We start from the raw sequence: 16,549 nt of genomic DNA on the forward strand, positions 1-16,549 counted from the left end.
GCAGGACAATCTCTCAGATGCTTCAAATACTGTAGGCCAAGGGGATTTTGGGGAGGTCACTAGACTCCTAATATTTTTAAAATACCCTCTTTCTCATAGCTGCTTAAAAAAAATAATTTGGACATACTGCACACAACACAAATAGAAGGCATTTGGGGATTCTGAGCTATACTTGGGGGCCACTGCATCATGCTCAGTCCCCACTACAGAAGCCCTACTGTCTTGATGATAATGGGTGAGGAATGTTGGTCTTTTATTTACTCCATGGTTACTCAGCTACCAGCTCACCTTCTTTCAAGTTATTCATCCTGAACAACACTCTACTTACATGAGGCTGTTAAATCAACCCACATGTTCCAGTTTGTCCTAACAGTGTAATAATACCTGAATATAAAATGCAAGGTGGTACATTTCTTTGGTACCTTCTTTCTTACAGGAATAATGCCCAACCACATCCATGGGACATGTTTCAGTCACAATGAAATGCTACCATGGTTGCTCAGCTGTACAGCGGGTACTGTTTGACAGGAAGATGAATCCCTGCCTCCCTCCCAACTAAGTAGAGAGGCCTTAAAAACTGCTCTGATACCAAGCGAACCTGGCTTTCACTTTCTGTGAAGAAGGACTACCTTTCTCAAGGAAAACTCCCTGCCCTGTAGACTCAGCTCCCCATCTTGCAACCACAGCCCATTCTCCAACTTCCCTCCCAAGATCCTGCCAGCCTAGTAGTGTTGGTGCCCTCTGGGTATCTGCAGACATTTTATTATTTAGCTCACAAGCATCCCACTAACTTGCCTATCTTTCTTCAAACAGTTGTTCTCTTCTGTTCTAGACATCCAAGTCCAGTGTCTTTCTATCCAAATTAGCAAGATGAACTTGTTAGCAAGGTCTGTGGCTGAAAGGGGAAGCTTAGCAGTTTTAGTAAATATATCTTGGAATTGGTTAAAGTAGCCAGTCTCATTATTTCTAATACGACCATGGCAAAATACTTAGCTTTCAACTCAGGCTCTATAATATAAAACTTGGAAAATAACGTTTATTCTACAACCACACAGAATAGTTACAAGGATAAAATTCAATACTATATTTTTTCTTTTTTTTTTCTTTTTGTATCATTAATCTACAATTACATGAGCAACATTATGGTTACTAGACTCCCCCCATCATCAAGTCCCTACCACATACCCCATTACAGTCACTGTCCATCAGCATAGTAAGATGCTATAGAATCACTACTTGTCTTCTCTGTGTTGTACAGCCCTCCCCGTGCCCCCCCTACATTATGTCTGCTAATCGTAATGCCCCTTTCCCCCCCTTGTCCCTCCCTTCCCACCCATCCTCCCCAGTCCCTTTCCCTTTGATAACTGTTAGTCCATTCTTGGGTTCTGTGAACATTCCTGCATTTGAACACTCCTGCTAATCATGAATATGACTGGACACACGTATATAACCTTAAAGAGTCAAGGATAGAAGGCAAGTCTCCTATGGAAAGGAAATTCTCAAATAGATTGTTCTACCCCAACCCCCATTAAAAACTTAATAGGACAAGCATCAGGCTATGCACTGCACCTAAATGGCTAATGCCCCATCTCTAGCAAGCATTCTCATTAAGGAGTCAGCATTCGTGTCACTGGGTTATTCTCAGTCCCTTCTCTGACCAGAACTGTAAGTTGTACCTGGTCTCCAGGCTGGCAGCCTCTTGAAGCATCTCATCCGTGACCGTGTCTGTATTATAAAACTCTCTGAGTGCTTGCAGCAGCTCCTCCTTTCGATGAGCAGGTAGGCTCTCTGCACTGAGCAGAGCCCTGGCCCCAGAGCGAACCTGCCGGCGCTCAGGATCTTCCAGCAGGCGCAAGCCCTCCTCAGAGCCAATGGGGGCCTGGAACTCCTTGGCCAGCTGCTGCTTCAAATGGTTGTCGTAGTAGTTGGAGATGGCATGGCAGGAGGTGCAGAGCAGCAGCACATCGTGGGAGTTGTGGTCTTTCATCTCAATGGGGAAGTGCTTCCGGTACTCATGTGGAATCACATTCTTCCTGAACAAGCCCATGCGGGGCCGTGCTCATTAGCATATGACACAGAACACACAGGGAGCCCACAGGAGGCTGCCAGGGTTCTGATCTGGACTGACAGCTTGGGCACTGCAGCCCAACAAGATACTACCTACTCCATCTCGGCCCACCTCCCGACCTGTGCCCTGGGCTCCTCTCCCCTGGAAGTAAGCCATCTGCTATCAGGGCCAGGGGCAGGGAGGAGCTAATAACAACCTTTGAGAAGGCTGAGCTCCCAGAAGGAAAGGTATCAGAGAGTTGAAAAAAACATCTCATGGCCTTTAATATCTAGAAAACAACTCTCTCAATTCACGCAGGATGTAACCTCTACTCCTGAAATTTTGGAAGCCTGGTGACCTAAGAAAGCTAATTTCCTTCATCTGAGGAATCCCTTACTTGGATTATTTCCCTAGTTTATCAAGGTCCACCATTATTTTCTGAGGAGAATTAAAAATCTCAGGAAAAACTCTCAGCAACAACTATTTGTCTCACTTTGCAAGGGCAGAAAGGAGGAAAGTGAGTTGCTCCTCAGGGAAAAAACCCAAGTGTCTAGCTCGGGGGCCCAGCAGGCAGCTTCACTTTATTGCATGTGGACCCTGATGTGGAATAGTTTTTCCAGCCCAGAGCGTGCCCTCAGGTCACCTGAATACTCCATGAGCCCTATCAAGGCTTCGAAAGTTGGAAACCACTCAAGGGAGGGTCATAAGGACATAGAGGGAAAGAGAGCTTCTGAGGGAACTGGTCTCTGGTCCTTCATGTGCAAAAAGGAAAACTTCATGGCAAACTTACTGAGAAGAGTGTAACATTCCAGAAACTTCTCTGGGCTCAGGAGGGCTAGGGGCCACAATAGCAAGGCCAGGCAGAGTGTCAAAGCTCTTGGGAAAAGGAGGATGACCTCTAGGGATGAGTCTCATAGCCAAAGTGGGCAGATTCAATCAAGGCCCCTGAGGGCTCTGCATGTGGCTGCAAAAGCAATTTCCATGAACAGCAATCGGGGTGGCCCATCCCCACACTCACCGAATATAGGAGTCTTTCTTGCCACACACTACACACAGGTTCTCCTTAACCATCAAGTAGTAGTCTCCTGGGGAGTCAGGTCTTCCTGCAGGTTCAAACTGTAGCCTGACCACAAAAGGCTCTTCACTCACCAGCTCTTAGAGAAAAGCAGTGTTACTGTTTGTCCACCTCTCCCCCAGGGAAGAAGCACAACCTTAACTGTTCTCAGCTGTGTCCTGGCAAATGTCACTTTTCCTGGATTTTGTCTCAAGTCTCACTTGTCTCAAGGTCTCTCTGCCTTCTTCTATCCATCCCTCTCCCTCCTCACTTCCCACCCCTGCCAGTACCCACATTCACCTAAATAGACTTAAAATATGACAGTGGAATCTCAAACCTCCAATGCCTTTGTCCAGGTACCACTGAGCTTTCCTTCGGTCACAAGTGCAGAGGGGCTGTCCATCAGGAGCATGGAGAAAGCAGTTATCATAGAGGGGTGATTTTCTGCAAGGAAGGGAGAATTCAGTCCAAAACCGAAAGCTAACAGTTTCTTCCCCATGTTGTCTGCAGAGTGACCCAAGCTATTCTCCACACTAGGATCAAATACTACATTTAAGGGAAAAAACAAACAGGACAAAAAATTTCATTTATTTCTCCATCTGCATTGGGCTAGGAACTAAAATGAATTTGTTCAGACTTCTAGTTTATATTTTTATGGATTGGGACATTAGAGAGTGAGTTGGGTTGTATTTACACAGTTCTGTTGTGAAAGCAAACGGGAACAGAGCACCAAGAAAGCTGCCCTATAATCAGTGGATTAAACAAAGTAAATTAAAATTAAAGAATTTTAAGCTAAAGTAATGAAGGCCACAGGATTTATTTCTGGCTCATATGCAATACTTGCTTCGATAATCATCAATTCCTAAAGGCACTTTGCTACAGGGACCAAACTTCCACTCCAAAGTACTTATTAGTCATCTTTCTCTAATAGAGGCATAAGTTGTACAGAAAAATTCCCACAGGTTAGAGAATAACACTGGCTTAGAGCTCGATACCATTCTAAGTAATCAGATACCAAGTGAACAAGAAATCAGATGACAGTTTCTCTGACAAGTATGAGGCACTTCATTTTACTCATTTTCACAGCTGTCCTGATGCAAGAAGAGAATATTAATTATACCCTCATTTATAATTAGAGAAGTTACAGGTCCAAAGTCACATCAGGGTAGGTGACAAAGGTAGGATAAACTCTTCACTTCCACCCCAGCTGTCCAAAAATAAAAAAAATAAAAGGAAGACAAAAGGAGAAAAATACACAAATAAATCAAAAGGATAGCCCCAACTGTCCTTGAAAGAAAGGAAAAATAAAATTAACCCCTGGAGCCCCTCTGCTACCTTATAACACAACCTTCTCCTGAGACTCAACGTGAGGTATCGTGCCTTTTGCTGGAGGCTGGGCCTCTGACTCTCTTAGACAGTGAACAACTTGGTTACCTGGCAGAATAGCCCACCCCTAGGGGCTTTCTTTTATGTTTTCTAGGGTCTCTCCCTTGGTGGTTGCCTGGCATCATTCCATCAATATTAGACTTCTTACTTCTTGGCTTCTGCTGAGAGTCTGTCGCTTCCCCATTAACCTCTTCCCCCAGTCTGCTAATTCCTTTGCTTCGGAATGGGATGTCTACCACATCCTGGCATTTCTCCAGGACTTTTCTCCAGCCAACACAGTCATTTTTTTCTTCTAGAGCTGAATTCCTAGAGAAAGGGTATCCAAGAAGATGGAGAAAGAGAGCCACTGAAATCTGGGCATCCCTGGCAGCATAAATTACCTGAAGAGAGAAGTCAGAAATCAGTGGAATCGGGAAGACAAACCTGGGAGAGCAACTTCAAAGTCAACCACAAAATACAGACAACTTTTAGGATTTAAGATGTACAAATTCTAGATGTACAAAAATCTAGGCACCATGTACTTCTCAAAAATGTTTTATTTCAAAAAGTTTTAAACTATACAAAAGTAAATTGAATAGTATAATGAATGCTCATGTTTCCTATCTATATTTTTTAACTAAAATAGCTGAAATAATGACTTATTTTAAATGCTCAAAAAACCCTAATCTATATAAATCAGTGAAATTTCTTTCTATCTGCTACCAAACCTGCCAGACAGATTTTTTTCTCAAGTTCAGGATAGGGTAGTGCCCACAAGTCTGACACATGAAATTCACCTGGGGGTGGTCATGATCTAGGACACCAGAAACCAAGATTCATTACGAGGCCTTTGTGACTTTCAATGAGAAATAACCTACCATACATATTAATAAGATGTTGAAAACAAGGAAGACAAATGGGTTTCAAACACAGGCCTGAAATCAAAAGTCACAAGGGCCCATTTTCCAGAATTTATTTAATAGTGGTAAGTCATTCTCCCAAGCAACTGGTGACAGGCAAGCTGGTCATAAATAAAAGCAGTCATGACTATAATTAATAGCTTTTCCCAACAAAAGGCAGAACTTTGAAATTCCTTTAATTCACTTTTAATATTACCAAGCATGGTAAATAGTTAAATAGTCTATTAGTAAGAATATTGCACCCTCTTAGAAGAGAACAAGTTTGGATAAAATTTCCCACTACATCCAACTATCTACACATCCATCAGCAGGAAGAGTGTGCTTGAACGTGAAGAGTTCAGAGTGCTTTTTAACAAATTGTTCTCAAACAATAAGGAAACCAAGGCACTTTCAACAAATGGTGCTGGGACAAGTGGATATTCACATGCAAAAGAATTAATTTGGACCCCTACCTCATATCACACATAGAAATTAACTCAAAATGGATCACAAACCTAAATGTAAGAGTTAAAACAGAAGACTCTTAGAGGAAGACAAAGGAGTAAATGTTGATGACCTTTGGTTAGACAATGATTTCTTAAATATGACACCAAAAGCATAGGTGATAAAAGAAAAAATGAATAGCTGGATCACATCAAAATTAAAGACTTTTGTGCTTCAAACAACCCCATCAAGTAAGTGAAAAGACAATTTGCAGAATGGGAGAAAATATTTATAAATCATATATCTGATATAGGACTAGTCTCCAGAATTTATAATAACTCTTCAAACTTAACAATATAAAGACAAACAAACAACTCAATTAAAATATGAGTAAAAGATTTGAATAGAGATTTCTCCAAAAGAAAATATATATATATATATATAATATATATATATAATATATATATATATATATAGACAATAAGCACATGAAAAGATGCTCGGCATCATTATTCACTAGGGAAATGTAAATTGAAACCACAATGAGATACAATTTCATACCTGAAAGGATGGCTCTAATAAAAAAGATAGACAATAACAAGTGTTGGTAAAGATATGGGAAACTGGAACCTTCATACATTGCTGGTAGAAATATAAAATTGTGCAGAAATATAAAATAAAACAGCCTGGCAGTTCCTCAGTTAAGCATAAAGTTACCATAAGACCCAGCAAATCCACTCCCAGTGCTCAAGAGAAATGAAAACATATATCCATAAAAACTTATGCACAGATATGCACAGTGGCATTTTTCATAACAGCCAAAAACATGGAAGCAACCCAAATGTCCACCAACTGATGAATGGATATGCAAAGTGTGGTATATCCATATAATGGAATATTTAGCAATATAAAAAAAATGAAGTACCAATAAATGCTACAACATGAATGAACCACAAAAACATGGTAAGAAGCCAATCACAAAGGACCACATGTTGTATGATTCCACTTATATAAAATAAAATGTCTAAATTAGACAAAGCTATAGAAACAGAAAGTAGATTAGTGGTTAACTAGTGCTAGGGTTGGTGCAGGGAGGTGGGAGTCAGGGATGGGATGGGAAGTGACTGCTAATGGGTATAGAGTTTCTTTTTGAGGTGATACAATGTTCTAAAATCAGATTGTAGTGATACTTGCATAACTCTGTAAACATATTAATGTCAGTTGATTTGTATACTTTAAGTGGTTGAATTTTATTGCATGTAAGTTGTATCTCAATAAAACGGTTTTTAAAAAAGAAAGAAAGGAACCAAGGCACAAAGAAGTACTTTACTCAGGGTCCCAGGGAATCAGAAAGGTCTGCAGAAAACAAATTTGAATAATCTGACTCCCAGAACTTTCTCACAAGATAACATTAACCTTAAGGTACTAAATATTGCTAAATCTTTCCACTAACATTTTGGCAAGATGAACAAGAAGTAGTAACCAATGTGGAAAGTAAGAGAGGGATGAAACCAAGGCTTACAAGGGGTGTTAAGCCAAAAATCCAAAAATCAAATTAATTTGAGCCACAGAAAATTACAAAGTAGAAGGAATGGGAAGCATTCACAACCCTTATCTGTGAAAGCAATTGTACACGTAGGGGTGAAAACAGGAGGAGAAGATGAAAGTCTCCACAAAGAACAGTTAGAACTCCAGATCTCCTCCCTTACACCTCAGGGCTAGGGAATCACCTTCTCTAACCCCAAAAAGAGTAAAATATAAGCCATATAATGGCCCAATCATAGAGGATCTGTATCTAGTAATAACCAAATATGTCAGAGGGTGGAGGCCAAGAGTCACCTGAAAAAAGAGGGATTATGAGAAAGTCTACATACTGAATGGTGAGACTACCAGCACCTTTCTGCCACTCAGCTACCAGAATATAGGCTGTGATGCTTATACCTCTTGGGCAGAAGACCAGAAGATTTACTGCTGGAGAAACTGAGTAGCCAAAGAGAAAAGACTTATACTTACTGACATTTGACTATAGTTACTGACTCAGTGGAAAAAGAGGCAGTGCAGGAAGCAGAAGAAAACTTCAGAAATCTTTAACATGCTAATAGAAGATATTATATCCATTAAGACAAAAATGGAAGGTTATTTTTAAAGTGAATATTCAGAGAAGACCAAAGAGCTCTTGTAACTTAAAATTATGATAGGAATAATAAAAAATTCAATAGAAATACTGAAAGAAAAATTTGAGATATTTCTCAGAAGGTAAAACCAAAAAATACAGGGATAGAAAAGCAGAGAGAAAATATTTTTCAGGCATCAATGAAATCACGAATTCCAGAAACAAAAGGGAGGGACATTTTCAACAAAATATTATGAGAAGAATTCCCTGAACTGAAAGACATGAGCTTCCAGATTGAAACGGTCCACTAAATTCCAACACTACAATGAAAAATGGTGCACACTAATGGATGTCATCATAATTTTAAAAACTAAAAATAAAGAGAAAATTTTCTAGAAAGAAAAACAAGCACTTAACATCAATACTGGAAGCTACAAGACAAGGATTTTTGCCTTCAAAATTCAGAGGGAAAATTATTTTCACTGTAAAATATACTCAGCCAAACTATCAGTTAATAGAGATATACAGTTGTTATAACTTATAACTTCCTATGCTCCCTTTGGGAAGCTATTATGAATGTACTCTGCCAAGACAAGAAAAGAAAAAGACATGGAATTAGAAGATAGAATATCTACTATAGAAGAAAGGTGAAGGAAATGCCCAAGCTGAGAGTAAGTACAACTTCCAAGCAGGAGTTGGCCAGCAGGTCTGGAATGCAATCATTCCTGAAAGGAGCAGGATGACAGAAATACTTAGAAGTGATGGCTTCAAGAGAAAATGAAACAAAAAGTGACCTGATGTGTCTGAACCAGCCAGAGGAGATGTACAGTTCTGTTAGAATCTAGGGTTGAAACAGTTAATAGGTATATAGAAAACCAAGCAAACACAGATACTATTATTACTCCTAGGAAAACAAAAAGTTGGATAAGAAAAAACCTTATGTACAGTTTACTATGCAGCTTAGCTATAAATAATATCAATATAAGTAGTAGATATTAATCTGTAAAAATGATGATTTACCTATATTGGAAGGATTGAGTAAGTATTTGCCTGGGGATAGAAGAATTACAAGAGTACTAAATCATGTCTTCCACAGAAAGACGTCAGAAGATAAGATGTAAAATAAGAAAGTCATATATGCATGTAATTTAAATATATAACGGTGTTTTCTGAAATAAATGAAATTGGTCACTTTTGAGAAGAGGGAAGAGCAATAAGGAATAGGAGAGGGAAGGCAGAGAAATACTATTTCTTATAATGCCTCACAACACTGGTTTTTTAAATTATGCATTTGCATTCATAGTAAGAAAATTACATTTTCTGAAATGCCTGGTATATAGTAAATGCTCAAAAAGGTAAAACAGAATAGAGAGTCTTATCCTTTTATTTAAGCAGCATTTACTTGTTATAGCCCAGTTATCTTGGGTATCATTAGACAATAAGTCTATTTTAAGGCATGTCTGACCAATACTTATATCATATGTGAGGATTAGAATTTAAAAAACAATCATACTTCACAGGCAATGACAATTCCGTTCTTTAGCTACTTTGATTAGAAGTACCTGGTCCTCAGTAAGGTTCTCGGCATTCCAGTTGCTGCACCGAAGTAGAAGGGACTTGTCAAGGGGAAAGTTCAAAATAGTCTCAGAGAGTGATTTCAGGCTAAGCCCATTACAGAGCAAATTCTTTCTATAAGAAATAAATAAAATCATGTATCAAAAATTAGCAAAGGACAAGAATAGGCAAATCAAAAACTACATTTAAATGGTCAATAATCTCATTAGATAGCAAATAAAATTACAATTTAAATTTTTAAAATTACAATTAAAATCGTAAAATATACAATTTAAAAATACATTTGCAAAAATTTTTTTAAATATCTAATATTGGTGGAACATGAATCAAACACTCGAATCTGAGTCTAAATTTTGTGAACTGTACATTTTTACAAACTTTATGAAAAACAGTTTAACAATAAATAGCTATCCAAATTCTGAACATGAAAATTATCTGATTCAGTAATCCCACTTCTAGGAATTTATCCTAAGGACAAATATACATAAAACAATCTTCACTGCAGCACTAGTTAGAGTAGCAAAGAACTGGAAATAATCTAAGTGGTCATCAATAGAAGACTGGTTAAATATCCATGTGATTAAATTCCATACAGCTGTTAAAATAAGAATTTTAAAAATAAGAATGGATCTCAATTGAATGAAAAGATGTCCATGACATATTAGTTAAGTAAAAAGAGAGTGCAAAAGAAAACACTTTACAGTCCATTTATGTTAGTGTATATACTACATAATAAGAGTGTATGTGTGAAAGAGTTAACCAAATGTTAGTAACATTATATCTGGGTGTGGGATTTAGAGTGATGAGATATCTTCTTTATGATTTTCTATATTTGAATCGGGTAGTGTTTTTTTTTTTGATATTTTAAAAAATGATAAGAGTTTTTATTAAGCAGATGAAGGTACAGTAAAGCCAAATAATAACCGTTCTGCTCTTCAAATACTTTCTGATTAAAATAGCTGCAGGGTGGCAAAAAATAAAATTAATTTGTCCAAGGACTGAAGATTCCAAACAAAAGATAAATGTGAAATTAACACATCGATCTACAAAAGTGGAGCTGACTTCCTGGTTACCAAGTAAGAGACTAGAAGTTTTACAGCAGGAAGCTTAGACGTAGAAGTTCATGTGGGTGTTATAACATGCAGGATCACCTCCGGTACTGTAGGAAATGAAATTATCATAATGATGAAGAAAAAGGAAATCTTTCCTTACAAAACAAGCAGTAAATTGAGGGATTTCATCACCCCACAAAGCAGCACTGACTAAGAAGTAAATAAAAAGTCTAGACATATATAGGTAAAATAAATTTGGCTCAATTAATGGAAATTAAGGATTGAGGGAGACATAAAACTTCTTTTGTTTTATTAGACATTATAAAAGTAATGAATGATTATTAAAAATTCAGATAGTAGAGAAGTACAATGGGTGAAAAAAAAAGCCATCTACCCCACACTTCCACTCCTCAGGAGTATTTATTCTTAATAGTAAGTTATGGCCCCCTCCAGACTTTTTCTATGCACAGATGTTTGGACTGAGGAGCAGATACACAGTCTGCTCCAAAGTCTACTCTTAGCCACTATACACACTGACTCTAATGTCAGAGAGCAGCAGCGGGCACCTCTGGGGGTGTGGCGCCAAGGGAGGAGGACCTCATGGAAGGTGGCTTTTGCTATTATACTCCAAATACTTTTACATAGTTTAAATTTTTTACAGTAACGATTTTAATGTATTACTCAGGAAAAAAATTTATGCTTTACTTCTAAGAGTTTTATTTATATAAGCCAAGCTTCTAAGCTAAAATACAATTTCATCTTATACCAAAAAATTATGATAAACATAGGTTTTAGGCCTTCTCTTTATCAAATCCTCCAAACTCTTAATGTCATTTGAGGCAGGAAAAGAGTCTGTTTAGTCCACATTATTAAAACGAGGAACTGTATGCATACATGAGAAGGTAATTGTAACTCCCTAAAAAGATGTTAGAACAGAATTTCCATAGCAACATATTTCCAAGGGCAAGGGAAATCTCTTTTCCTCCTAGTAAAGGATTAGGTCTACCATCACTTTTGGCTGAAAGCAGGATTTGAAAACTCAAATGCTCATCAGGCTAAGTCTGAGTTACAAAGGTGGGCACTCTGACAAATTGCAGAGAGCATGCTCACCTAAAGTGGACAGCCCCTACCCAGCCAACTATTGCCATCTAGAACTATTGACCTACTATTGTCAAATCTTCACATTTTTCAAGAGAAGCCAGATACAGAATTTTACATTAAATATTCTGGACTTAAACTAAAATTTCCCACAAATATCATATGGGGGAAAAAGCAAAAACACATGCAGCCCTAATCTGGCTAGTGGGGACATCAGTTTATAACCTGTAGCTTGTAGAGACACCTTATTAATGTTTCATCTAAAAAGACCAATTCTAGGTAAATAAAGTTTTTTCAGAGGTTGGAATATTTTCTTACAAATTCAATATACATCTGAGAAGCCTCTAGACTTCTAAAGAATTTTAGATGCTTCATTATTCTCAGTAACCCACAAATCTTGCTAAAATATTTGCCCTGCAGCTAAGGGAATCCCAGTACTCACACAAACCATACCTCTGCCTCACAGCTAGGTATCGGAGGTCCAGGCACCCCTTAACAATGAGGCCATAATCCTGCAGGAGCTTGCTGGCATCTTCTGAACATCCAACCCCAACTTTTAAAATAGTGCCATCTGCCAAAATGTCCAACAACGTTTTTGGTAGTGGTTTTCCTCCACAGATCATCTTGGGCAAGCGAACCAAGACACAGAAGCCACTTGGGGAGGCCATTTGAAGGAGTGACAGAGGACTGGCTTTGCCTTTCAAATTCACCTGCAACAGAGGAAAATGGTACCAGTTCATACCCTAGCACAGCACCAAGTACATGAAACTGTGGCAAAAAAGTCTCAGCAGCACATCCTTACCTTCCCAAAGGGCGCAACTGACCGACTTAGGTTTAAATCTAAGAATGGGCCTATGATAACAAGTGCAATGGACTTGGAAACCAGCAGCCTAAAATAAAGGTTAGTAGGGCCCAAATATATGCCTGAAATATGAGCAGTCCATAAATAGTGACTGGCTGATACGGAGCAGCACTGGGACACACACTGTCAGTCATGTGAAACACACTGGTTTTAAAAGGCTAAGGGAAAAAAAGGCTAAGAAGCAGAATGCAAATGATAAACATACTCTTTTCATTATCCAGACTGTCTAAAATACATGCTAGTAACTCGATTTATTTACCATATTATTGCTGCTTCAAGATCCAATTTTTAAAAAGTAGAAAATAAAGTACTACAAATATGTGGTACCTGCCAATATAAAAAATCCTGTAACACAAAGAGTTGTCTCAGCATTTTGTAGTCAGAAATGTTCATTACAAAAGTTAGGACCATTGTATCTTAAGACATGAAAATAACTTTATATATTAACGAATCTAGTTTTAATTTTCTTGAGGAAATAGATAATTGGACAAAAATGCTGAAAGCTTAGGGAATTATTCCTAGAAAAATTTCCATACAAAGTTGCATTAATTAAAGCTTCCCAAAGCTGTCCACAGAACCCAGGTTAAGTACAAAATTTCAATCCTTGTTGCTCAGGACAGGAAATTCAAGCCCTACAGGTGAAGCAGTTTACCTAAACATGGAGAGATAATGGCAATGTCAGGACTAGGAACTAAATGTCCCAATTTCTAGTAGCTCTCAACCAGGACTGATTTTGCCTCCCCCTTGTCCTGCCCCGGGACACTGGGCAATGTCTGGAGAAACTTCTGGTTGCCACAACTTGGGGGACGGGGTGCACATAGGCAGTGGCCAGAATGCTGGTAAACATCCTACAATATGCAGGACAGCCCCTCACAGCACAGGCTCACCTGCACCAAACGATAACAGTGCGCAGCCCTGCTCTAGGCAGGGGGCTCTCTCACCACATGCTCTGTGCTAGGCTCTGTGTCAAGGGCCACTGTGGATATAAAGTTGGATAAGAGATGGAACCTGCCTGAAGGAATGCAGCCTTATAGTAGAGTACAATACACACGAGCTCACACCCTCAGAAATCAAATGGTAAATGCCAAAGGAGTGGTTCAGACCAAGTGTCACTGGTAATCAGAGGAGGAATATTTCATAGTTGAGGTGACCAAAATCAGAGAGAGGAAACGGTCAAGCTCACAAGGATTTGCTGTTAAAAACAAAACTCAGGAGGGCCTTTACCCTTGGCTTCTACTACAGTAGTGAGTACAGCCATGGTTCAAAAGCCTTCGGATTTCTCTTAGCTTTGTCAACGAAGACTATTTCCTTATCCTCAAGTGAATGCATGCCAGTTTGATCTCTAATGTGTCTACTTCATGGGGTTTAGCCAAGGTCCAAAAGACCTACAAGAAACGTGCCCTGTTCTATGACAATTCATTTAGGTGTGGCCAAGTTGTCTTTTTTATTAGTGATTCCCCCCCAACCCGTAGTACCAGCTCTCTCCAAGAAAAAGCTACAAATTTCTACTACTAATACTTCACACTGCTACTTTGACATAATACTCACTGCAAATTTCTAAGTCTGGATCTTTGTATATCTTTTCAGTCAAGTCCCATGGTCTAAAATACATTAAGTAAATAACTAGATAGATAAGTTGTCCTTTTAATACTGTTTCTGGATCATACTTAGGATTCAATATATTATAATCAAAGTTTTCCCACTAGGAATCTAAAATTCCAATAGGTATCAGTTTATACTGGATGTATAATTCAAAGAATAATGCTTCTAGTAGAGTCAATTTAGCTTAAATAATATGTCTAGTCTTTATTTCTCATATTTCCCTTTTGCTTTCTAGCATCTTTTTTGCCTTGACATCACTCACTCCTCAGGGAAAACAATAGAACTTTTGGCTTACTAATGTTACATTTAATAGAAAAAAATGAACACATTTTAATTTCATGAGCACTATCTAATTCAGTGTTCTCTGATTTCTTTTTTCTGGATTAGTCAACTCATATAAAAAATGTGCTGGGACATACCCAATATATACATATGTATTTATAGATTATATATCTGTAGTACTATTCTGATGTGTTACAGACATTATTAAATATACACAAAAGTAGAATTTTTAAGTGAAGGATGCCATCAATTATGGACAAAATCTTAACACTTCTTTTTGTATTTCAGTGATTCACTTAGAGAGCATTCATCTAGAGATCTTCCTTCCTGAGGGTAAGTGGATAGCTATTTTAGCTTCAGGATTCTTTAAAGATAGGATTCTTTAAAGATTTCAGATAAAACCTTCTGGAAAAGCCCATGATTCTTTAAATGACCCCACAATGGCATCAGAGAGTAAAGAGTGATCTGGGACCATCCTCTGAGCTGGAACAGGTCAACTAATGAGCAGTCCTGTCTGTGGAGTTTCTGCATCAGTTACATTTAGACCATTGCTTTGAGACAGGAATGAACTTGTCCTATTAAAGTAACAGAATGAAGACACAATGAGGCTAGAAACTAATAATAGGAGGATAGGAAGAGATAGGAGGCAAAATTAGAGATGTTGAGAGAGGCCAGAGCAAGTCAGTCCTTAAGAACATGTAATATAGTAATTACGACATCTTGGTTTTATTTGAAACAATGAAAGGTTTTTAAGCAGAAGATTGACTTGATCTAATTTGCATTTTTAAAATATCACTTTTGTTACCATATGGAGAAGGGATTGTATGTGTATAAGAGTCCAAGCAGAGAGGCCAGTCAGGAGGCTATTGCAAAGGTCAAGATAAGAGATACTTGAGGCCTGGACCAGAGAGGAAGTAAAGGAGATGTAGACAAGAAGATGGATGTAAAATCTATTTTAGAGATAGCACTGGTAATATTTCCTAAATGCGAAGGGAAGGGTTAATAGCAAAGAAAAGGGGGTGGACCTCAGGCTGGCCTGAAGCCTTAGCCTACAGTAGGATACTCACGGGAAAACAACCTTCACTTCATCCAATCTTTATTGCACCAATTGTTTGTATTTCTTAAGCAAGGAAACTTATAACTGGAGACTCCAGAAAAAAATCAGGCAGAAGTCAAGGGCCAGAAAAGATATTTAACATCTCTATCCCCACCTTCAAAAAGTACTAATGACCTAAGTATAAGACCTGAAGCCATAAAACTCTCAAAAGAAAACATAGTCAGTAAACTCTTGCACACTGGCCTTAGTCATTCTGAATATGTCTCACCAGGCAAGGGAAACAAAAGCATAAGTAAACAAGTGGGACTACAACTTCTGTACAGCAAAGGAAGCCATTAACAAAATGAGAAGTACTAACCTACTGAATAGAGAATATATTTGCGAACCTAATAAGGGACTAATATCCAAAGTATATAAAGAACTCATAGAACTCAACACCAAAAAGGCAAATAATCCAATTGAAAAATGGGCAAAGAACTTGATGTGACATTTTTCTAAAGAAGTCATGCAGATGACTAATGGTCACCTGAAAATGTACTCAACATCACTAATTATCAGGGAAATGTATATCAAACCACAATAAGTTATAACTGTACACCAGTCAGAACAGCTACAATCCAAAAGACAAGAAATAACAAGTGTTTGTGAGGATGTAGAGAAAAGAGAACTCTCATGCACTGTTGCTGGGAATGTAAACTAGTATAGCCACTATAGAAAACAGGATGGAGATTCTTCAAAAAATTAAAAAAGAAATAACATATGCTCTTACTGGAACTCCATTTCTGTGTATTTATCTGAAGGAAACAAGAACATTAATTCAAAAAGATATATGCACCCCTGTTCATTGCAGCATTATTTACAGTAGCCAAATCATAGAAACAACCCAGTATCCATCAATAAATGAATGGCTAAAGGAGAGCTGGTACATATACAGAATGGAATATTACTCAGTCATAAAAAATAATGAAATCTTGCCATTTGCAACAATATGGATGGGCCTAGAGGGTATTATACAAAGTGAAGTAAATCAGACAGGAAAAGACAAATATTATATGACTTCACTTACATGTGGACTCTAAAAACAAAACAAAATAAACAA

General features: G+C 38.1%; 1 protein-coding gene across 9 annotated transcripts in view; it reads right to left on the bottom strand.

Moving 5' to 3' along the window:
- The window catches only part of EXD2 (exonuclease 3'-5' domain containing 2), an 80,234-nt gene that overhangs the window by 9,946 nt on the left and 53,739 nt on the right, over positions 1 to 16,549 (bottom strand). For all 9 annotated transcript variants that reach the window (XR_005056866.2, XM_017651635.3, XM_017651639.3 and 6 more), the window contains 6 exons: positions 12,101 to 12,357; positions 9,485 to 9,611; positions 4,536 to 4,867; positions 3,439 to 3,545; positions 3,066 to 3,201; positions 1,677 to 2,033 (listed from right to left, as the gene is read on the bottom strand). Coding sequence is in view for 8 of the 9 variants with exons in the window: in XM_017651635.3 (XP_017507124.1) it covers positions 1,677 to 2,033; positions 3,066 to 3,201; positions 3,439 to 3,545; positions 4,536 to 4,867; positions 9,485 to 9,611; positions 12,101 to 12,357 (1,316 nt within the window). In the remaining variant the exon portion in view is untranslated. The remainder of the gene's footprint in view (positions 1 to 1,676; positions 2,034 to 3,065; positions 3,202 to 3,438; positions 3,546 to 4,535; positions 4,868 to 9,484; positions 9,612 to 12,100; positions 12,358 to 16,549) is intronic.

This window comes from Manis javanica, chromosome 8 (genome assembly GCF_040802235.1).
Source record: "Manis javanica isolate MJ-LG chromosome 8, MJ_LKY, whole genome shotgun sequence".
Classification (NCBI taxonomy): Eukaryota; Metazoa; Chordata; class Mammalia; order Pholidota; family Manidae; genus Manis; species Manis javanica.